At 38.2% G+C, this 23,944-nt stretch overlaps 1 protein-coding gene across 4 annotated transcripts in view; it reads left to right on the forward strand.

Annotated features, from left to right (window-relative positions):
- Window positions 1–23,944, forward strand: part of cdh23 (cadherin-related 23) — a 1,336,251-nt gene that overhangs the window by 152,994 nt on the left and 1,159,313 nt on the right. For all 4 annotated transcript variants that reach the window (XM_051923904.1, XM_051923901.1, XM_051923902.1 and 1 more), the window contains exon 2: window positions 21,278–21,372. In XM_051923904.1, the coding sequence (XP_051779864.1) occupies window positions 21,300–21,372 (73 nt within the window). In that variant the 5' untranslated portion in view covers window positions 21,278–21,299. The remainder of the gene's footprint in view (window positions 1–21,277; window positions 21,373–23,944) is intronic.

The raw sequence follows: 23,944 nt of genomic DNA on the forward strand, positions 1-23,944 counted from the left end.
TTTACACCGGCTGTTACAGATGCAAATCAATTGTATGATTTTATTGTATAATATTATACAATAAGAGCAGCTCACTACTGAAAATGGTAAATTTGCGCAGCACCCAGAATCGATCCCGCGGCCTCTTAATTACGAGTCAGGAATTTTTACCGTTGCACCACAGAGGCTGTTGTATCACACTTGCACCTTTTGTGAAAGTGTTTATTTGATATTTAGACTTCAGCCTTCACACATTATACAGTTTTTGTCTACATTTTGTCATTTATTACCAAAACTTGAAAAACATTTCTTTTTTAATGTTGTGTTTACATAGATTGTTTTAGTCACGGAACACACATGAAATGCATGTGTTCCAAATAACGATCTATTATTTCCCCTCTAAAACTACACCACTTCACTCCAAGATAATCAAGGCTTGAGTTGGGGGAACTTCTTACCCCTTCTGCTGGGGTGGGAGGGATGGTATAGAAGGCTGCTTGCTGCTTGTGCTTACTGACACATTTATAAGACAAAAGATGCTGATGGAGAGGTGTGAAGGGATTTAAGGTGGGCCGGATTTACGAGTTTGTTTATAGGCTTTGGTAATTTTTGTGTTAATCAATGTTCAGAAATTCCGCTTTGTAGCTTACCTCTGGTGTCAACAGCTCCTTGTCTCAAAATGAATCTTTGGTGTGGGACTGAATCAAAGGCTTTTTGAAAGTGTAAGAAAATTATGTAGCTTCACTTTTGGTTATTGTCATCATCTCATAAACAAATGCAGGCTATTATTTAGTATACTGTTACTTAGTATTACTATTTTGTGACTAAGGGAAAATACTTAATTTTATTCCAATATGAAATAATGGAAAGTCTTCTTCATTAGACAGAAATTTATCTTGTTCCACACTTGTTCTAAAAATGGAAGAAAACCTGCAGTAAATACCAAGTCTTTAACAATAATTAAATTAAACTCCTGTAGCCAAAAATAAATGACATGTTTTTCTCAGTAAAGAACAAATCCCAATCCCATGCTGGAAATCAAAAACAAGTGGAACTGTGTTCTTTCATAGCTTTTTAGCATATAGAATGTAAAGGCAACCTTAGGCAATAATTTTGCTTAATGGTTCTACCATTCTAACTGCATATGGCAGTGGAGGTCCTGTGTTTTATGTTGTGAATTAACTAGGCTGTGGACTGGTTGCAGAATTAGTTTATTTTACTTGTTGGACTAAATAGGATGAATTTAGCACAATGCATGAAAACAGCTATTACCAAAAGGTCTCTCTGCAACCACTCAACCAATAAAAGAACATGAAAGGCTATGTTTAAGGAATATTACGCATTTAGTTAAAGTGCTTTAGTGGTAATGGAAATTGCAAAATTCTTATATTAGTTCAATTTGTTAAGTAAAAATGCAGAAATATTGTGACATTAAGTGTATTTTAACAATTGTATGTATTTTTTCCTTGAAATATAAATAAAATATACACTACATACAGTATTTTAAAATGTAAATGTTTTGAACTGGAACATTTTTAATTAAATAACAAGCCATGCTGTGTTAGAAATCACCATCACCCAGGGCAAAATAATTTCAAATAGCAAATAAAAAAACGCCTGAACAGTAACATCGACTATGAAGATATTTACATTACATAATTAAACAAAGCATACTACCTGATTTAAATCAGTGGAATACAAATGTAGTAAAATAAATATTGATGGCATGCTATGCAAATGCTATCTTGTTTACAAATTAAAGTGTGTTACCTATGTCTTCCTCTAGCCATGCACATTACCAAGAAGGAGAATATTATAAATTCATTTAACCAATCTTGAGTGAAATTATGAATGACAATTACTGAATTTTATACTAAGTAAAAATTAATCCAATTTGACATTGAATAATTAATTTTTAAGATAAAAGCAATTTTATCTTAAACAGCATGGTAGAAAATGGCATTTCCATGAGCTCCCGCAAGTAACTTTATTGCATCTCATAGGCATGTAGAAAATATACTCTCCATATTATGTTTTTTTTTTTTTTGGTGTAAATCCATGACTGCTGTGTGCTCTGCTGTCTACCTTGTTAATGGGTAGTTTCTCATTTCCTGAAACTTTTACAATAATGGCATATCTTCTTATTTTGACCAAATATTTATCTCATGCTACATGGAGAAGTTATTGTGGAGTTATTGAGCTATTGTGGGACTGCTACAATGAGAGTCCATAGTTTTTAGGGTTCCTAAGTGAAGACTGTCCAGGGCATGTGAGCCAACCATCATCATACTTTTGCAAGCTAGCTTACCCAGAACTATCATGGCTTCCTTTTTAAAAGGCTCTTTAAGAATATCCATACATAAATTCCAAAGTACAGAAGTAATTTTCAGCACAGGTACATTCACTTGTTAAAAGTGCTTTTAATTAATAAGAACTATTGCTCTTTACCATTCAATTGTGATAACAAATAATATACTATTACTTTAACACAATAAGGGGTCCTAAGCTTTGTCAGGATTATTAGATAGATAGATAGATAGATAGATAGATAGATAGATAGATAGATAGATAGATAGATAGATAGATAGATAGATAGATAGATAGATAGATAGATAGATAGATAGATAGATAGATAGATAGATAGATAGATAGATAGATAGATAGATAGATAGATAGATAGATATTAGTTTCCTTATTCTCTTGCAAAAATCCAACTTCCAAACTATACAGCTATATCTGTCAGAAATGTCTGCATAAGACTTCATATTCTAACACACTCTGATGTTAACTATATACTGTGCAGTGAATGATAGCTGAAGTATGTGCAGCCAGGAGCATTGACAAATTAGCGGGACAAATTCTCTTTTTTGGAAATTCAATGTGGAAGGACAATTTGATATCACAGCCACTATGGTGACAAACATATCCACCACAACAACAACAAAATAATTGCCACAGAAAATCATTTTATACGCAACTTGTGTTGAATATGATACAAAGCATTCAATCCACATCAGACTTTGCTGGGGACAACTCACTGAATGAATACAGCTTCAGCAGTTAGGGTGTTCACCCTCTCTCTTTCTTGCTCTGGCTCTCTTCCTCAACCAACCAACCCCCCCCCCCCCCCTCTCTCTCTCTATCACTTTGGCTCTCTCTCTGTCTCTGACTATCTTCTTCTCCAGATGCTGTCAGAGTGTGCAGAAGTTTCGAGGGTGGAAGGTTATGGAGGGCTGCAGTTCAAATATCCAAAGGTTAGAAACAGAAGAAACATGATGAATTTGACAAGAGGAGACCATTCAGTCCATCAATCAGTTTGTTTAGCTAATAGCAAAGCTGTCCTAATATCTCATCCAGGTCGAGTGGGTCAGGGGCTGTTCATTTCAAGCAGGTAGAGTGGTCCAGCATTGTGGGATTATCAAATGGTTTGGTAATGTTTTTTCTTAATAATTATCTTGGTAATATTGTTTTGCTTCGAGAAACCAATCGATGTTTAAATTAGAAACTTCACCCCTTTTTGCAAAGGTCTTTCAAGTTGTTTCTCCTGGAAGAACCCATAAAATACTTTCTTACAGACTGATTTAGCATAATTCTGAAAACAAAAACAATTATTTATAATATATGGCATATAAAAATGAACAGCAAGCAACGTTTGTACGGTATGAGTGCAAAGTTTATTAAACACACAGACCACAGTGATGTTTTGAGTATTGATTGAACTTCATTGCTGCCTACAGATGATAAAAAAATTCTGAGCATTATTAGAAGCTGTTGTGACAGTTTAAGAGTCTTCTACTGAAAAAGCATTTCTAGCCATACATTTGATATGCCTGTGCATACTTCACGTTGGCGGCAAATATCCAAGGTTATTACTTTTGCTTAAATTAGATGTTTGACAGAGAAATATTGAATAAGAGAATATTTTTAAAACTTAAACACATTCAAACAAAGCCTGTTTTGATCTCATCTCAGCATGATGAAATTAAATTAAGACTGTCAATATGAGCACTTGCTTCAATAATAATCCTTTTATGCATTTTACATGTTGTCTACTTCTTTTATCTCAGTGAATGTTTAGTCATTTTTGAAACAAATGAATATAAATTTTTAAAGTATAAAGGGACACTATACACTCAAATTGTTTGCTCTGTAGGATACATTTGTTTAAAGCTATTGTCAGTTATACTTAAGAAAACTGAATCAACAACCTTTTTAAGGTCCTGCTGTATTCTGAGAATTTTTGGGTAAGAAATGCAAGTTTTGAGGTAAGGGAGTAATGCTGACTATTTGTCATCGCAGAGGTTGGTGGCTTGTTGCGTGTTAGTTAACACATGCAACTAGGAATTTTATTCTACTTGTGACAAAAATAAATGTCTCCCTATAAACCAATTGCTTTTTATTTAAATTTAGCCAAATCAATGGAAATGAGACATAAGCAAATGACTAGAGTATAAAACACAACATTCTCAAACCCATTTTATCTAAATCAGGGCCATTTGGAGGCAGGAGTCTATTCCAGCAGCACTGAGCACAAGGAAGGAATCAACACTGGAATGCTGCCATTCTCCAACATTATGATTAGTTTAAGAATATGTCACATTATGCAACTTTTCCAGAGATTTTTAGTCATAGACTTCACAAAATCTTAGAGAGTTTGAAGCAGTTGGTGATGCATTCCCTTGAAGTCAGCCTCATACATGCCCAGCAACTCACTCTAACTAATCTGTGACTTGCTTAAATAAAATCAAACAAGTCTGGATTTATCATTCGTCATCGGGATGGGCTCTGTGTACTTGACAGCTGACAAACAAGGAATGCCCGTCCAGAAGTTTATTGCATATAACAATGAAGAATGAGGAATAAGCAACACGTGTGATTTAAACCTTACAAACAGAAGAAAGGCTTACCTTTCTGTGTCTTATTTTTTATGTACTGAAACAGAATGGAAAAAAGAAAAAAGGTTCAAGACGGCAGCTGAACTCGCCATACCTATTAACCCTTTGTACAGCACTGGCTCCGTCAAGCAGAATTTTATTGGCTGACACAAAATGCTACAAGTACAACTGTGCTGGAAAGCTAGTTCTTGTTTAAAGTGACGTGGTCTGGTAACGAGCTCAGATGCTTTGTTGGGCAAATCTGACATACCCCACGACTGTAATTTGACATTGGCTTTAGTGAAGCAAATATTCTGGAATTATCCTTATAGCTGTAACATTGTTTTTCTACATTTGTAGTTAGGTCATTTTAAATTTTGTGAAGAAAAACCAACACTTTCATTAGCTCACAAATTACCAGGATCCTGTGATAGACAAATCAGGAAGTAAGGGAAAACCAAGAGACTTTAGAGAAAAACCCTTTCACTCCTGCAACCAAACCCAAGATTCAAACCTTAAATGCTAGGTCCATGATGAAACACTAACCACTATACAATGGTGCCACCCTAGGGATATACAATGGCATTATTTATATTTAATTCCTTTAAACCATATAATTTCCATAATGTTAAATTATAGATTTTGAGTTTTCATTATTTGTGTTCAAAATAATAGAATCTACTGTTTAATCAGTAGAAAAATTAATTAATTTAAGATGGTCGTTCAGTACAAATTCTCTTCAAAGAAATCAAATCAAAATTACTACACCCACATCCAACTCTATAGAGTGGTCCAGATCTAACTATGCAACTTTTAATGCAAAGCAATGCACCACCCTGTATACTCACCTGGAAACAAATCACAAGAAATATTTATATGTACAATTTGCTGTCCAAAAAAATAATTTTAATGCATATGTGCCATATCCTTTTTGACTTGCATATCCCAGTACTTGAAATTTGTGGCTATTTTTTTTTATTTCATGACCCAAAATACCAACAATACTCTAGATGCAGCACTGTACATTTAACTTAATTTTTATATTTACAATAGAAATCTGCACATATCTACCCAACTCTGAATTTTGCTCTGAGATGTCTACCTATATTGATTAATCTATTTCTACCCAATCTAGCTTTCCATTAAATGTACTGCCATCTGTAAATGTAATCAATTTGTTTCTTATGTATGTATCTTACTCTTTATTAGTCACCTTTTCTTTTGTCATCTGCTAATATAACATGGTTTTCCCTCATTTTCCTGTGAGATGAAATCATAGAGTACATCACTGTGTTGCAGTGGTGCTGCCTCATTACATAGGGGATCATGGCTTCTGTTCCATCCCAGGTCACAAAGAGTGAGTGATAAACATTGATTGCCTGTTTATCCCATATTCTGCTAGTTTAAACGTGTCAACGTTTTTGTGATTGTTGTCTCATTCAGGATTTGTTCCTGCATTGCTCCTTGGGATAGATTGACTTGCTAAAAACCTGAAATGAAGGATGCACGTTTGAATAATGGCAGCTCAGTTATTTACACCATTAATCTCTAACTAGCATACTGTACATTACTTATGCACCTCTTTATTCTTCTAACTGAGCCAATTAAATCCATCTTAGTTCAGTGACTGTTAACATAGGTGCTGTACTATCAAGCAGTGTAGTGAAGCAACGTTTAGTGCTGTGTGAGCCAGTAGGGTGCCTTGTAGCTCCCCAAACACAACCCACCATGACATGTGTCCTAGTACAATAAAATGGTTTGTTGTTACAAATGCCTTATAAAAGGCCTTGCAAGTCATGCGAGCTTTACCCTTCTTTAACCCAAGTCCAACCCACCTGGAGTAGGTTGAACAAGTTCTTTAATCTTAAATCTGGGAGTACTTCCAGTGCTAGGAAGTAGCCTGATGGAAGTACTTCTTGGTCCAATGGAAGACCTGCAAAGTAGAGATGATGGATCCCTACAGTACAAGGCTGCCCCATGGAACATCTTTCCCTGTATCTTGGCTGTGGCAGGATGATCCTCTCGTTCCTGATTTTGCCTCCAAAAGGCTGGCCTCCCGTGCAGGTAAGGAACCTTGCACCATCCCGGCTAGGATGCCCCATGTGTGCCATCCATCACAGCTGCTAAGTCACAGCACTTGGCGTTGATTCATTTCCTGGTAGAATTATGTTTTGTTACGTTTTCACATTCTTTCCATCATTGCAGCTGTTAACATCATTCTGTACAAACCTACAACAGACAGTGCTGTTATTGTAAACTTCGACTAAGTCTTCTTATATGACTGTATTTTGATCACAATTTTTAATGTCATAAGGAACATTTCACCACAAAGGGAAAGTTAGGTATTTTGTCAGTGCTGCCCTATTTTTTTCATAAATTTCTATGTTAACAGAAACATGTTTCAACATTTGTTTCCATATTTTCTCATTGTTTGCAATGTTGTACCTCCCTGAGCAAAGCCATGCATCTGTAAAGACTAAGGTGCTGAAACTCCCATAATTAAGCCAGTAATCTGTAGTGTTGTTCTTACACTTTACTTAATGCAGTGGATGGTTTCCACAAAGTACCATACCAGGCTAAATAATACGTCCATGAGTATGGATCAGCCAGGTGTACTGAAGTTCTATTTAAGATTGTACCCACGTTAAAATGATACCTTGCAGTTAAAATACATAAAGTGTGTTATTATCAGTATAGCTAATTTTATTTAATAATGATTGGGTTCACAGTGTCTATTAAGTTTACCACAAACTATAATGATGTTTGACTGAAAATGATGCAGATCAGTGGTCTTCAATTTTAATCCATGGGTCCAAGTACAGCAGAAGTTTTTTGATCTAACCAGTTTCACAATCAGTTATTTTACCTCTAACTGATGTAATTGTTTATTTAGATTGCCCATTTTCTTATGTCTTGATCTTCATTTAGAAAAGAACACTAGTATGAGATTTACATTTATGAGAAATGTTGAAATATTTGTATTTTTGTTATTACTTTAAATACTTAATTCTTTTTGCAGTGGTGTTTTTGGCATGAAAATTCTGGTGGGGCCACAATGACACAGTAGAGAGGTGCTGTCAGAATGGCCCATGTAGAGATAATGAGACACTTATTCAGATCCCAATAATGACAATTAACAATGAGCAGAGCTAGCAGGGTGCAAACAATACTGAAAAGGCTGCTGAGCTTTAGTGTCAGACCCACTACTGCGATCATTAGTAAATAATTTAAATAACCAGAACACCTTGAAAGGCAGAATGAAAGTCATTATGAGGATGATGATGAAAATTGTAATAAACAAGATAAAAACCATTATGCTATCCCCACATACTGTAAGATATGAAACTGCTTTGTAAATTCCAAAAACTTGGCCAAAATGACTTTCAGGATTGCTTCCAAAACATAAAAATTGGACAATAACAACTTGCTTGCTTATCTAAGGTAGGAGTCCATTTAAAGCCCCGGATTATCTGGGATGACAAATGTTTCCACAGTGGGATTCTATGACTGAAGTAAATTTACCCCTTAGAGATGCTGTGCCGGAGTACTTAAATCATAAATCCTGCAGGGGAAATACATGCATTTTAATACAGAAATACTGCGTGTCATTGGGCCATGTTATCTCTGGTGATGATGATGATGTTGATGTTGATAATGAAGATCCATTCAAATAACAGCCAATTTCCGGGGTTAAGCTGCTCATCTCCAATTTTGTTTTTTTTCCACAGTCTTTTGATAACATCTGAAACCACTTACAACCATGTCTTCTTCAACCACACTTTAGGCTTCATCCTCTTCAACTTTACAGTATCTTGTTTAACCTTTTCACCCAGTTTTCCCTGCCTTTAACTCCACAGGCCCAGACCACTGTGGTTTCCCCTCATCACAACACCAAGTCTTTTATCATGACATTCATCTTTCTCTTATTCTGTGTCACTCCACACATCTTTCTGACCATTCTCATCTCTGTTCTTTTCCAGTTTTGATTCATGTTTCACCTTCACTGCCCCTCACACAGCTTTCATAAACTTTTCTGTTCAATGGCAGAGAGTCTGCTTTATAAATCAGAATGAGGGAAACTGCCCATAATTTCTTCCAAACACACGTCATCCTGGATATCCTTGTTGGTGTCCACACCTCTATGTGCACTCAGCATATCATCTAAGTAGCAGAACTTTTCTACTTTCTCCAGAACAACTCCATTTCCAATACCTAAATTTACACTAGACGGCACCATGGTAGCCAACAGAGGCACTGCTGTCTTACAGTAGGAAGGCCAGGGTTCGCATCCCTGGACCCTCCCTTGTGTGGAGTTTACATGTTCTTGCTGTGTGTGCATGGGTGTCCTCTGGGTTCTCTGGTTTTTCTCCCACAGTCCAAAGTAATTCAGGATATGTGGATTGGTGAAGCTGAATTGGCCCTAGTGTATGTGTAGTGCGTATGTTTGCACTGTGATGGACTCATGTCTTGTCCAGGGATTGTCCCTGCCTTGTGTCCTGTGCTTGCTGGGATAGACTCCAGTGCCCCACAACCCTGCTCAGATTTATAAAATGGTAGTAAATTTTACACATACTGCATCAGCATTGTCACCCTGTTAGACACTTCCTACAAAAATAGCACTCACCACCTGTGAACTACCTATCACACCACTACATCTTTTATGCACCCAGTTCTGAGAGCCCACGTATTGGATTTTTCAGCCAACAACCTTTACCATGTGGTTATGCATCCATAACCTTGGTCTTTACTGTATTTACTGTGAGGCCATTCCTTTCCAAACTATGTTTCCTATATCTATATATCTAGTTGAGAATTTTCTTATCAGTAGCACAACATTTAGAATGTAGATAAACTCACACTAAAAAAGTAACGCCTTTTTGTTTTTGATCACATATTCTAAGAAGAACACATCCTTCCAAATAAGGCAGTGCCTTGAGTATAGAGACATCTTTAATAATGATCTTGAACTAGATTATGCATTTTGAAACACTAGATGAATAATAAAGTTTAAGAAAAATGGATGAATGACTGGATCTGTAAATAGAGCATCTTTTCTCAGACCTTCAAGAGTGGCTCCTTTTTAACAACAATCCATTGTGAAAGAACCAGGACATCAGCGAGCCCCAAACCCCAAAACGAACACACAGAGTGTCCCGGGTTCAAATAATAATGGATGGTTTTAATATCCAAAAACTACCTCCACCAAGTAGCACAAACATAAACACAGGTTTTATCTCTATACAAATATTCTCTGTCACTTATCCTTTCACCATCGCACTGCCTTCCTCTGTTTGAGTGTTACTCCACACTTTCCCAGCTCCTACTCGCCTGGATAAGGGAGTGCAGTTCCTTTTATTGAGGACCTGGGAGTACTTCCAGTGCCAAGGCCACTGCCCAATTGAAGTATTTCCGGATCACTTGGAAATACTGTATTTTGGGGAGCGTATCTCCCTTCAGCGCACCCTTGCAGCACCCATGGACCCCAACAGGGCTGTGCTGCTGGACTACAACCCCAGGCATTCCTTGCTGGTTTCTGAATGGGTGCTGATATGGAGGGCTGCTGCCATCTAGCACTTGGGGAGAATAAACAACCCCCAGCGACGGTCTTTTCTTGTCCTCTTCTTCTATCGTGGCGAGGGAAGGAATGAAGTCCATTTCCGTTCAGGACACCTGTCCATTTATTCCGGGCCTCCCGTCCGGGTAAGGGGTCTTCTGGACTCCTGGCCAGGGTGCTTGTCCATCCTGTGTGCCTCCTGCACCATCCAATTCCCAATGGTCATTCTAACAATATTCATTATGTCCACACAATCGCCTAAGACTATAGGAATTATGTGTGAACTGACTAAGATGGTTCTAGTCTGAGATGAGTCTGCCAACTGTTGTGTGGCCAGAGACTGAACTGATGCCTACAAAGACATGTTGGGAATGCAGAACATGAGCTGAAGAATAACCATTAAAATGTTCAACAAGGTGAAGGGGAACTAAATCATTCACAGCTTAATAAAGTTAGAAAGGGGATATTGAAATTGATCCTACACATACTTGACAACTAAAATCAAACTTAATAACTGGAGTAATGTGGTCAAAATACTTTTTACATTCTATTGTAGATCTGGGAGAAAATTATTTGAGTTTGCTATAAGTAAATGGTTAAAGTAATTAGTTCTGCTTGAGTTATCTGGTCCAGGATGTGATGTTATAAACCCGAAAAAGGCATGTTCTATTGTTTTAACATTTGCACCAGACTATAACTGCTTAAATTAATACTGACCCAACTAATAAGAAAAATGTTTTTAGATACACAAATGAAAATGATTTTTCATAGTATATACTGCATCACTTTCACACATACACTGCTATGATGGTTGTAGCTCCACCAAATGTATATAGCTGTTTTATTTGCATGAAGTTCTTTAGTCGTGGCCACCACAAAAACCAAATGGAATTGATACAGATAGCAAAATATTGTGTTGGAAATGTCAAGCATTCACATTTAGTGGTGTCTGTTGACACACAGTGGCTTAAGAAATCAGTAAATGAATCCCTAGGCCACCTCCAATTTTGAAAGGATGCTGCCTGAGCTGAGATAGTTATAGTAATGGAGGCCTTGGCTCAAAGTGCCAGCAGACAATAACCCACCTTGGGAGGTTACACGGATAGCTGAAGATTACACAGTGAATCGTGTCAAATGGTGAACCTGCCCCTGATTTAGTAAGGTCAAGAGGCACTACATAACCACACAGTAAAAGTGCTGTCGCCAACAGAAGTAAAGTAGTACAAGTCTTCTTTGTGTTGTACACTTCTGTGTGATACCTGCAGGTGTATTCCACTGGGATAAAACTGCAAGTTAAAAGACCAGTTGTCTAATTTTAAAACATTTATGCTGAGTAGCTAGGCAGTTAAGGCATTTTGCACATATGTGTGCCTGCAAATCACACAGCAAGGAGTATAAATCTGGGAAAATAAGTATCCATCCTATTACTGTGAGGCCACATCTGGAACGTCTATGAAGTTAATTTCTCACAGCAGAAAACGTGCTTTTAAAAAAGGGGCAAAGTTCGGATTTTTCTTCTGCTTTGGGAGTCATGAAAATGGAAGACAAAAGGCCCGACTTAATTGAAATGTAGACCCTAGCAACATACTGCCACCTGAGCCACCATGGTGCCTAAGCCAAAAAAGGCCATAATTTGAATCTGAGTGGAGGGAATAGAGATCAGAAAACACACAAAAGGAATTTGTAGAAACCGAGATCAATAAGATCTAAATGAACTTATTGAACCCCAGCGGGTCCTGTCTCATTCTCCATTCTTGTTACTTTTACAAAAACAGCTTTAATAATCTGGAGCTGAGATGTCTAGCTGTATTCCTAGAGGTCCACAGTGGCTGATAGTCTTCACTCCAAATAAGGTGAATTAAATTAACTACATTAATTTAAAAAAAAACAATTAATAAAGACCTATTTTAAAATTCCTTAAATAATTCTGTTAACTGTAATCCTTTTGCAATTATGCGTCTTCTCCCTCCCTGTTTCTACATTGAATCTTGTGCATCGAACATCAGCTTACTGTCTCCTTCATTTAATGTACAACCAGCAAGGCATTTCATTTTTTCAAGGTACGTGAACAGAGGCAGCTCCCTTAGGTTTCCTGCTAGTCCTTTCTGATAAACTTCTGGGCTAAGGAGATTTTTTTGGGTGTCATTAAATATGCTCTGTGATGGACTAATGTCCTGTTCAGGTTTTAGTTCCTACCTTTTGCCCAGTGCTTTGGCACATTGCAGCTCTGAACAACCAAAATCAAGTCAGAAAGTGGGCAGACGTGTTGAGAAAATGGATAGATGAATTAATATGTGTACGCACAATTACATGACAGTGTACAGTAGCTGATTAAGCAGAAGTTAATTTATTGTCACTTGTATCTGACTAGGCGAGCTTTTCATAATTATTCAAACAGAATGAAAACAGCAGCTTCTTCTCAGTCGACTGCAGTTGCCTTGTGTGTGAACATTTAAGATGGACATGACTTGAGCACCTATGAAGAAACTCCAATAAGTGCCTTTCAACCCTATAGTCAAAATACCACAATAAGATTACAAAAGTATACTGAAGCCCAAAAGCTTTAAGGAAATGTAAAGCTACAGCCAGAATTACTTTCCAGAATCAACTTAAAAGCTCTGAGTGGACATTTAGCAAGTTCTTTTCAGATGTTTTGATTACCTGGAATGACATCCACCCCTCCTTTTGTTAGTTTCAGAGTGGGAGCAGCATTAGGAATCACTCCTGGATGAGACATCAGTCTATCACCCCCTACATTGCATTGTCATTTTATAGAAACAAATTAACATAAAAGCTGTGTCCCATGACTTTTCCATTGACTTTCAGTTGTAGAAGTTACATAAGCTTAGAACTCCCATAACTTCCAGTTATGCAGTGTGATGTATTCAACGACTTAGTCCAACCAGTCTGTCCTAAGTTGTAGTGGTGGGCTCTGAGTATGAGAGAGCAGACAGCCAATGAGCACTCACACAGTAGTACAGTACATATAATGCAACTATGTGGGATAAGGAACAAGGGTGTTTTGGAACTCATGAACAGAAGGGAGGCCATGTCTAATGTCTCAATAGAAACTGTGATAGAAAGGCAAAAAGAAAAAGAAAGGGCTGATTTTTCCATACCTGTAAACCATTTGTGTGGGTACTGGCTTCGTCAGGCAGCACGTTATTGGCTGTCAGAAAAAGGGGCGAGCTTGCAATACTTTAGAAATGTGAAATTGTGCTGGAAGGTTGTCACACGATTTCTAGACGCTTAAATTGACATATTCAGGCAATGAGACTAGCAACTGTAGTCCTCAGGTCTGACATCCCCTCCATGTGGAAGTTTGGTAATGTGACATTGGCTTTACACACATTTTAGGTTGTGCGAGGAAATTCAACATAGAGTACCATGAAAAAACCTCACACAAAGACGAATCGAACACTGACAGTTGGGGTCAGGCTTTGAGCCTAAAATAGTAGAGCAGTGAGGTGGAAGTTCTATCCTTGCACCTTCTTCCTGACTACCAAAGTGATGTAATTCATGAATGCATCAGTTACTTACACCAAACTGTGTATGCCTAATGGGTGCCACATAGTTCAGGAGGCATGACGTGGCCACACCTTTATGCACACTGACGTACAGTTTGTATACAGTATGTGCGTTTCTGCTGCTCTTTGAAAATTTCCATGATGGTTGTTTGCAGGCTGAGCACAATGAGGACTGCAGAATCTGTATTGTAATTTTAGGTCAGCGATTTAGGAGAAACGTGAAGATGCTGTTGATTTGTCACTTAGTTTGTAAAAAACGCAATAAGGGAATGGCTATACTGTAATTGTTTTCATGGACTGGTAATTTTTTTTTTTTTTTTCTAGTATAGGTGAGAGGTTAACGTTATGATACAATGGATAGTATTGTCTTCTCCAAATTGTCCACAGGGAACAATCTCTTCCAAATGTGTTCACTTGAAATGAGAAACTCACATTTATCATTTGTACCATAGCATGTCAAGACACAGAATTGACATCAAAATTGCATCATTTGTATTGCTGCTCTACTTATGCAGAAAGTATTAGATGACCCTAAAATGCATCGCATAGCTCATATTTGAAACTCTCTGATAATTCAGTCCATACATTGTTCCATCCTCTTCCTTTGCTTATCAAACACCCCATAAAGTCAAGAACTAACTTTTGTTGGGATGCCAGTCTCTCAAGGCTTCCCCAAACTCCTTACAGGACAGCTTAAAGTTACAAATTAGCTTGTGTTAAAATTCCTGAAGTTACAACATTATATGAAATCTTCAAGAACAAACTAGAGAGTTTGCATGCTACGTCCAGAAGGCACCCCTATGCTCACAGTCTCCATGAGCCAGTACCACATAAAAAGTTTCTGAAGTCTGACTTCTGTGAAATTTACATCTATAAAGAGCATCGCATTCTCACTTGAAATACTTTCCTTGAGATTAAAGCATATTTCACATCTTAATTAGTCAGCTATTGTGCTGTGAAATAAGCCGTCATACCTTTTTTGTAGCATAAAAGCAGGATATTGTTCTGCTTAATGAAATTAAACCTTATGACATCCCGTTAAACAAAATGAGCCATTTTACTTTTCTGATGTAGGCAATGAAGCATCCTACTGTACAAAGTGATCATCACATCTTATAAAATTAACACCTCTTCTTTTACAGTAGAACAAATAGCCTTTGTGATGTGGAGAATATATTCTAATTGCATCTTCTTATTTGAAATTTACTGCTATGTTTGATCACATTACAAAATGAAACCCCAACATACTATATAAGCTTTTCTTTCTATTCTTTTTCCCTTTTTTGTCTTACCTGCTTGCTACTAAATTCACTTGTACGCAGGGCCTGTGCCACCATTAAGGCAAATTAGGCATTCACCTAGGGTGCAGATCATAAGGTGGGGCAAAACTCAGCCGCACGGGCTAGCTACTAAACAGTCAGTTGGCATACTAATAATAAGCTTGGCCTAGGGCACAAAATAACCTAGCACCAGCACTGCTTATATGCCAACCTTTATTACAAAATTGAATATAATGTTGTCTTTAAAAGGAATACATGTTTGCTCAAAAATATAAATTGTAATTTACTGTATGAACATGTAAAACTGGCCTACACTTTCAGGTTTTATTTTTTTAAGGAAGGTGAATTGAATACTTAAACTGTGATCAACTCCAACAGTATTGGACACACCCAGCCCTGAATGGGATCCCAGTCCATCATTTTACACACTCAATAACACAACTATAGACCATTTAATCTTACAGTGGAAAGCTTCCACATAAATATTTGAACAAGGTACAAAATACCTGTAAAACAGTAGCCAAGACCACAAATGAACCCTGTCAAGCAGCTCCAATAACCAATGTGCCACCCAGGATGATAAACATTACAAGTATTATTATCTTCCATCTCATTTCTGAACCAGCTTTGTCTAGTACAGTGTGACACAAAGTAAGAGCCAACCTTTAAGGAAGCTTCAGTCTATCATCCATCATCCATCTGTTTACAGAATCCATCCACTTGTTTTCTAACCCAGCACATGGAGCTGGAGTCCATACTAGGTTTATTAGCAGATGATTGGTGGTTTATCCAGTCTGTCAGAGAGAAGTTCACATATTGTAACACGAGACAGTTTGGACTGGACTGAGCTGTCTTTTGGCCGTGACAGGAAAACTAAATGATTTATTGAATTCATATGAAGGAATAATGGCACCCTGATAGTGACTATGCCAAAATTCAGATAAAGTCTCCTGGAGCTGCAAGTATTGCCACTATGCTATCCTAGTCTATTGTTATTATATCTGTTCTGGTTGCTAATGTCAATAGGCATGTCACAGTGACACAGTGATCAGTAATGCAATCTCAAACAAGGATTGAGTTCCCAGTGCAGTCAGTTCCTATTTAATCATTGCACATTCTCCCTCTGTTCAAACTCATAATGGTTCTTTAATGGCTTTTTGTGGTTCTTTACTGGTTTGTATGGTTCATTGTAGAACCATTGCTTGACCAATCACCATTTCATTCTGGTAAGGGTTCCTTGCATATGGCATTGGTTCTTTGTGCTTTGAAAATCTTTCAAATATGTAGAGAAAGAAAAAACTGAAATCTTTAGTGTTTGGTAGGCTACCTAGTGGGATACTAACAGATTAAGAAAACCAGGACTTAGCCTGTGTTACATGCGTATGCAGTAAGAGTCCTTCTAAAATCATGAGCCATTGGTATTTTACAAATCTGTAACCATTTAGGAGCCTGTTATAGATCTAAAACAATAAAGGTTCTTTATTGAACATTTATATGGATGGGTCTTTCTGGAAACAAAAATGGTTCCCCCATGGCATCGCTCTGAAGAACCACTCCAGTGCCTCTATTTTTAAGAGTGTCTTGCTATATTGCAGATAAGAAAAATATATTTTGATAACTTAAAATTAGCTCTGTTTTATAATATATGTGTTATGGACTGCTTCCTTATTCAGCCTTGAATTTGAAAACATTTTGTACAGGACGTATTGTCATATTGTTATAATTCATTGATAACATCAAGAGATAACAATCATTACTTATCATCATATATAAGAGATTTACCTTTTTCTTACCTTCAGCTTAATCAGAAGTTTTGTTTGTGTATATGAGAGGGGTTATTGTTGTTGCTATTTGTTATACATGTATGTATTTCTGTGATGATGCGGGTTCTACTCCATGCTCCCATCCAGCTTCTGGGAGCTCTTATACCCGACAACGTTGGTAATGTCACCGATGAGCTGAACAGTGAGGCACAACAACGCAAGGGGATGGTGCAAAAAGTGCAAAGTGCTGTTATTAAAAACAACAAAAATCAAAGTAGTGTCCAAATAAATAGTGCAGTGCTTCAAAAGTCTTCAAATAAATAATCCAATAAAAACAGGTGAACTCGTGGAGGTTAAAAACACAATAGAAAAAATCCTTTAAAAACCAAGGTTAAAACAATGGCTGGAAGCAGTCTTTTAAAACAAAGCCCGGTGCTTTCTTTCTACTGATGACTCCCCTGCATCTCCCATCCAGGCTATGCACCAGGGGAGTCACCCTACATGCACCTGACCTTCTTCACTGTACTGGTCTGGTGGCCTTTCCGATCCCTGGCTACCGGTTCTGCTCACCCAGACCGAGACTTGGGCTCCCCAGTGACCAGGACGTTCATGCTGGAGCTTCCACTTCCCAAGTCCCCGACTCCCGCTGCCTTCGCTGCGGCGAGCCAACCTTCTCCTGGTCACTCCTGCTCCAAACAAGCGCTCAGCAGGAGCGACCACTACCGTCAACCCTCAGGTGCCGGCCAAACACCCCACTTGGTCTCACCTCACCCCACTCCTTGCAATCAGCGCAAGCCTGCATGCACGCTCTCTTGCTCTCCTGCACCAGCTCTCTCCTTCTTGCTTCCTTCTCCCTTAACCTCCCTTCACATTCTTTTTTTCATTCCTTCTTTTTTCCTCCCTAGCCGCCTCGTGCTTCTATTATTAGCAGTTCCCGGCATCAATTACAGATGTGGACAACTCCTCACCTGAGGCCTCATCTATAAATATACGCACAAAAATGTTCCGTACTAACGTTTCCACGCTCAAATCGCAATGTATAAAACCTAAACTTGGCGTAAAGCCACGCACATTTTCACACTAGCTCAAACCCTGGCATACGCAAGTTCTCCGCTCGGTTTTACAAACTGACGGCACCCAGCATCAAAGCAGTGCTTTTGCTCCAGTGTGGTTTTCCTTTCTTTTTAGATCCACATCCCTGACGTGGCTTTATCATATACATTGAAATTAACCACATATTGTTTATTAGTTTAAGGCATCTGATTGTAATTAATCCATAACAATATAATGGTCCACGGAATGGCCAAACTATTCCAAACACCATAGCTGCTTTAGCGTTGTTACTCTCACTGCACCTCCTTCTTCTACTTTCAGCTGCTCCCGTTAGGGGTTGCCACAGTGGATTATCTTTTTCCATATCACTCTCACTGCACCACTCGAAGCAGCTGATCGGAAGGAGAATTATCGGTATACAGCATCAAGCACACGCTGCCTCAGCCATGCTGCCTATTTGAACTGCTCTCATACAGCAAACGCTTCAAAGCCTTTCCTGTACGAACCTTGTGGTTCAGAAACAGTTTCATCCCAAGAACTATAAACACACTCAATCAGTCCATCAAGTGTTCCTTGTAGAACTGTTTGTACTTATAAGTGCAATTACCTCAGTGTAAACTTGCGATACAGTTATAATATTGCACAAGATGAAATGCAGCAAAATATGTTTATTACATTATACAGATATAATATTAACATCATTTAAATAATCTATATTGTTAATAATTAAACATGTGACGACACAGCGTCGCAGCGGTAGCAATGAGCTGGCGCCCAGATTATTCCCTAACTATGCCCTAACTCCTTCCTTTCACTCATTTCTTGGATTCTCTTACTCCATTATCTAATTGGAGGAACTTAAGTCTATTCCAACAACCTTAAATAAAATATCAGTCCATCACAAGGCATAGTCACACAAATACCTGGCCAGTTCCTGCCTCGCACTCTATTCTTGCTGGGGCTGGCGTGACACTGGAAAGATAGATGGATAGAATAATTAAACATGTACTATGAAGATATTTCAATGTTCCTTAAAAGTTTTGAAGAATCGGCGTTGTAAGCTTACAGATGGCTTAACATCTATTACAGAGCTGATTGTGTGGCGATTGGTTACTTGGAGAAAGAAAAGGAAGGACAGGAATTGAAGGTTAGTACGTTTGACAGAGACAGTACTGCTGCAATAAATTAATTATTATTAAGGTCGCGCACGGCACAGCAAGCACCTTGCAGGAGGCACGAACAATCTCTGGACGGGGCACCAGCTAGTCACTATCACTGCGCCACCATGTCCCCATGTTTAATAACATGCTTTAATTTCTATCATCATGAAAATGATATCAAGTATACATCTCAGTATTGTGTGACGTTTTTATGTCTCGTTTTTTGTCACACTTTAAATCGGCTTATTTTAAAACCTACATATTATATGTTTGGTATCATTCTTTTCAGAATTTATTGAACTTTAATGTGATGCTGTTAGATTTTCAGATTCTTATTCCGTTTTTAAATTATAAACTAAAATATCAAGAACTCACATCCCACGAGACGAGAGTTTGTGCTTAGAGATTTAACCACGCCGGGGCCAAAAATAAAAGACAAAGAGTAGATAACAAAGACAACTGCTATACATGATTTTAAATGCATGAAGTGTCTCACAAGATGCAGGTGAAGCGCATCAGCAGCAGCAGCAGATCGAGCAAAGAGGAGGTTAAAAAAAACTGTTATTTGTTTCCAATTGTATCACCATTTAGGAGGGGGTTTTGGAGGAGCAACCACAACTCCTTGGGGTGTGTCCCCCACTTCACAACACGAGCGGCAGAAACACGAAGTGGGTGGCGCGTAGCGCAGGCCAGGGTTTTTGGCAAGTGAAGCGAGCAGGGGGTAAGCCCCATAGTGTTACATACAGGACTGAGAATTTGCATCTTGTTTATTGATCAATTAAATAGAATTTATATCGGAGTAGAAGGAGTGTACTGGGGGAGTAGTGGTGGGTAAATTAAATTAATAACTGTTTCTTTCTTGTAAAAAATAATGACTATTTATTACCTTTATTGATGTGTTGTTTTTTTCTACTGTTGAGCAAAATAAAGTTTATTTCAAAAATACATAGAAATGCGTTTTCATTTGCAAATGCGATAACTGTGCTAAAGAGTCTTATTGTTTTGATCTTCCATAAAATTTTAATTTTCCACTTGGGCAGTATCTATCTATCTATCTATGTAAACATTTTACTCCATCCCTAATAGTAATAAATAATACATAAACAGTACATAAGTGTACAGAAGTAACATTTTGAGCTAGATTGATTAAATGTAATGTTGGGCTGCACTTTGGAGTCTGTAATGGACTGTTAAGGGTGAGATCATGTCTTTTGCGTCTTGTTGTCTCCCTTGTGAGCCCAAAAGGGTTAAGTGGATATGAAAAACAGCAATCGATGGATCATTTAGCGCTCATTTGATGAGGTTCCTCTACCCTTCCTCTTGGTTGTTTTCCCACTGAAAGCCCTTTTGTGACCTGAAAATGGCTTCCTTATGCCTCCAAGGCTTCCTTCATCTTGCCCTGTTTTTTTTTTTTTTTTGGTCTATGAGTCCTCTTGGCACGTCTGTGTTTCTCCGGCTGTTTGTGACTCTGACTTGAATTGCCTTCCCACCTAACATTCTTCCAGAGGCTGCAGGAAGAACTGCTTGCATGCTGTGCTGGGGGTTGATTAGCGTGCCAATTTTCAGCTGTTTTGTATTTTGATTGCTTTTTATGCTTCACCTAGATGCAACTCCTTCTTCAAGTTATATGGTTTCCTATTACAGAATTTTTTTATAATGTTGTCTTCTTAATGTTGAACGCAATGTCAATATATTCTATTAATTGTAATTTGTTTGATTTATTGTGCTCACATTTTAATAGTACTGAAAAATACTTGATAGTGGTGACACTATAAGAAGGGTAATTTGAATTTAATAATATCCAGCATTTGTGTACTAAATGTGTCTGAGTCACAAATGGATTATGCAGTTGCTAGACTTTTAATATCTGCGTGGAGTCACTGAAAAGGCTATACATGAGCTATTAGTAAGAATCATGTGGCTTTGTGATTCTGTGGTAACAATTATCATTTGCATACCAACATGTGTGATTTTTGACATTTATTTTAAAAAATGGCAATTGTGATTGCTCACACTTTGAGAATCACTTTGATATTATAGTAGTGGGATGTTTAACAGCATTTTTTTTACTTTGTTCTTTTTCACAGAAAGCTGCTATATACACCAGGAATGGAGTTGTGTCAGACTTGGACAGTCAGACAGCTTGTCTTGTCACTTCTGATATTGCACTGCATCAATCCAGGTGAGCCATGACTGCCTCCTAGCACCCCCCCATCTGATAGACCTGTCGGACTGGGTGGCAGCCCTCCGCAGCCTGCCGTGTAAACTAACAGACAACGGAGACGCCAGCAATGAAGTGTACATCTGAGCGGAAGGGAAAGTTATTAAGTGTGTGTCACCACCGCTTTAGATCAATGTTGGCTTGGGATTTTGGTGGCCCACCTTGTTTGGTGAGGGCGACCCCACAAAAGTATTACATTAATGTCTCCTTGAGTGGGAGCGAAGTCTCTTCACTTTGAAGGAAAACAAATAGGAATAGGAACTCACCGAGGCTTAGGAAATGAGAACAAAGGAAAAGAATAAAATTATGTACAATGTTATAAAAAGACTTCAACTGTCATCATGAACCTAGATGAGAAAATTGCTTTTCAGAGCTATGAAAAGGGCAGCTGGTAGCACAGAACTTTTCACTGTTGCTTCAGGAGACTGGGCCCAGTTCCTCACTCTTTGTGAAATTTGCATATTCTCCCCATGCCTGTTGGGCTTTTCCTTTAGGGATCCTGATTTTCTTTCCATATCTCAAAAATGTGTTAGTTAAACACCTTTTGAAACTAAAAGTACCCAGTGTACATAAATGGGCCTTCCAGTGTACCATAGGCACACAATACCATACCAACAGCCTCTACCTCCCATGACTTTGGGTGTTGCATGAATTCTGGAATATACTTGGCATTTCCATGTGGTACGATTAAAACCAAGTGTTAGAAGAGAGATGCCTAGAATTACATTTAAAAAAATTATCAAAGGATGAATTTATATTATCCTGAAGGTGTACAGTAAATAATGCAAAGAATTTATGTCAATATTTTGTTGAGAAATATTTTATTGATATTCAGGATGGAGAGTCAGGATGGGTGCATGTCTCATTCAAAGGAGCAAGGCAAGGCATAAGTACCAGGTCTGTCTGTCTCTCTGTCTGTCTGTCTGTCTGTCTGTTATAAAGCACAATTAGCAACATGCCTCCCTTAAATGGATTTTACAGAGTAAAAATCAGTACAAAATAAAATGAAAATTAATCTCACTATATCTTTTTCATTTGTAGAGAACTTAAGATAAAAATAAAAGATTTGTTCAAATACAAAAATTAAAGTGCTATTAAGAAACACTTGGAAAACCTTAGTAAAGACTATCTACAATAGCATATACCGCACTCTGGAGATAAAATACAATACAACTTATTTTTCATGTAACGCCCTTCACTGACTGCTGGCACAGAGTGCTGTGAAAAATTCTCAGTTAATGCATGTTTAGTTGAAACTAATTAATAATACGGAACTGTTAGACATGTAAATACAGATTTGTCAAAACACACAGAGAACAAGGTAGACATTGATTAAATTGATAAATGGAAACCAGCAATATTTGTCCATTAATTAACTGATGAACTATGGCCAGTTGAAAAAAAAGGAGATTAAAATTGTAAAAGAGAAAATCAAAAACAAAGTCACTGTCCTGGAGACCTCGGTGAACTGGCTGCCTATTCCCTCCTGGGTTTTCCATAGTTAGGTCTGTTCTGGCCATGTAATCTGGTGAAGAGTATCTTTCCATCCAATGATTCCAATGCTTCTTTACCTGAGATGACTTTTCCATACACAGGTGAGAAGCCTGGCAGTAGAGCAGTGGCACCAAGTGCCACATCCAGATACTGAAAAGAGATACAGAACAGAGGAGGGTTAGTAATGGTTTAAAAACTTTGTGATATTGAGATAGCGGCTATAATATCCTGAAGCTGGTGTTTTACTTTAAACCATGGTAGTCAATTTCAAAGATTTTATGCAGGGCACTTCTTAAGAGACTAAAGAGCCTTTAAAGTTACATCAGCAGATCATTTTGATCAGACAGGTGTGTACATTTGTCATGTGACCAGGGATGACAAGATTTTCATACATCCGTTTTAAAAAATATTTTGCCATTATTTGAACTGCCCCCAAATGGGAATTCCAGTTGTCCAGTGGAAAACCGAAGACTGGTTTGTTGGTCCTCAGGGAAGAGATGATTAGGAATTGTAGCAGAGTGACCTTCCTATTTTTGAAATGCTCTTTAAATTTAGAACATACCCTTGTATTTTCACCTGACAAATAGAGACTTGGGAAATCATGTGTGGAATTCATCTTCTTGTCATCCTGCCAGCATTACAGCTATGGTCACAGTCTGGAGAAAAGAACTTAAGAGAGATGCGGGAACGAGACAGAGGCATGAACAATGATTTTGTGCCTAATAAAAATATTTAACTAGTTAACATTAAAACAGGCGGCACGGTGGCGCAGTGGTAGCGCTGCTGCCTCGCAGTAAGGAGACCTGGGTTCGCTTACTGGGTACTCCCTGCCTGGAGTTTGCATGTTCTCCCCGTGTCTGCGTGGGTTTCCTCCCACAGTCCAGAAACATGCAGGATAGGTGCATTGGCGATCCTAAATTGTCTCTAGTGTGTTCTTGGTGTGTGTGTGTGCCTGCGGTGGGCTGGCGCCCTGCCTGGGTTTGTTCCAGCCTTGCACCCTGTGCTGGCTGGGATTGGCTTCAGCGGACCCCCGTGACCC

Source organism: Erpetoichthys calabaricus, chromosome 2 (genome assembly GCF_900747795.2).
Source record: "Erpetoichthys calabaricus chromosome 2, fErpCal1.3, whole genome shotgun sequence".
NCBI lineage: Eukaryota > Metazoa > Chordata > Cladistia > Polypteriformes > Polypteridae > Erpetoichthys > Erpetoichthys calabaricus.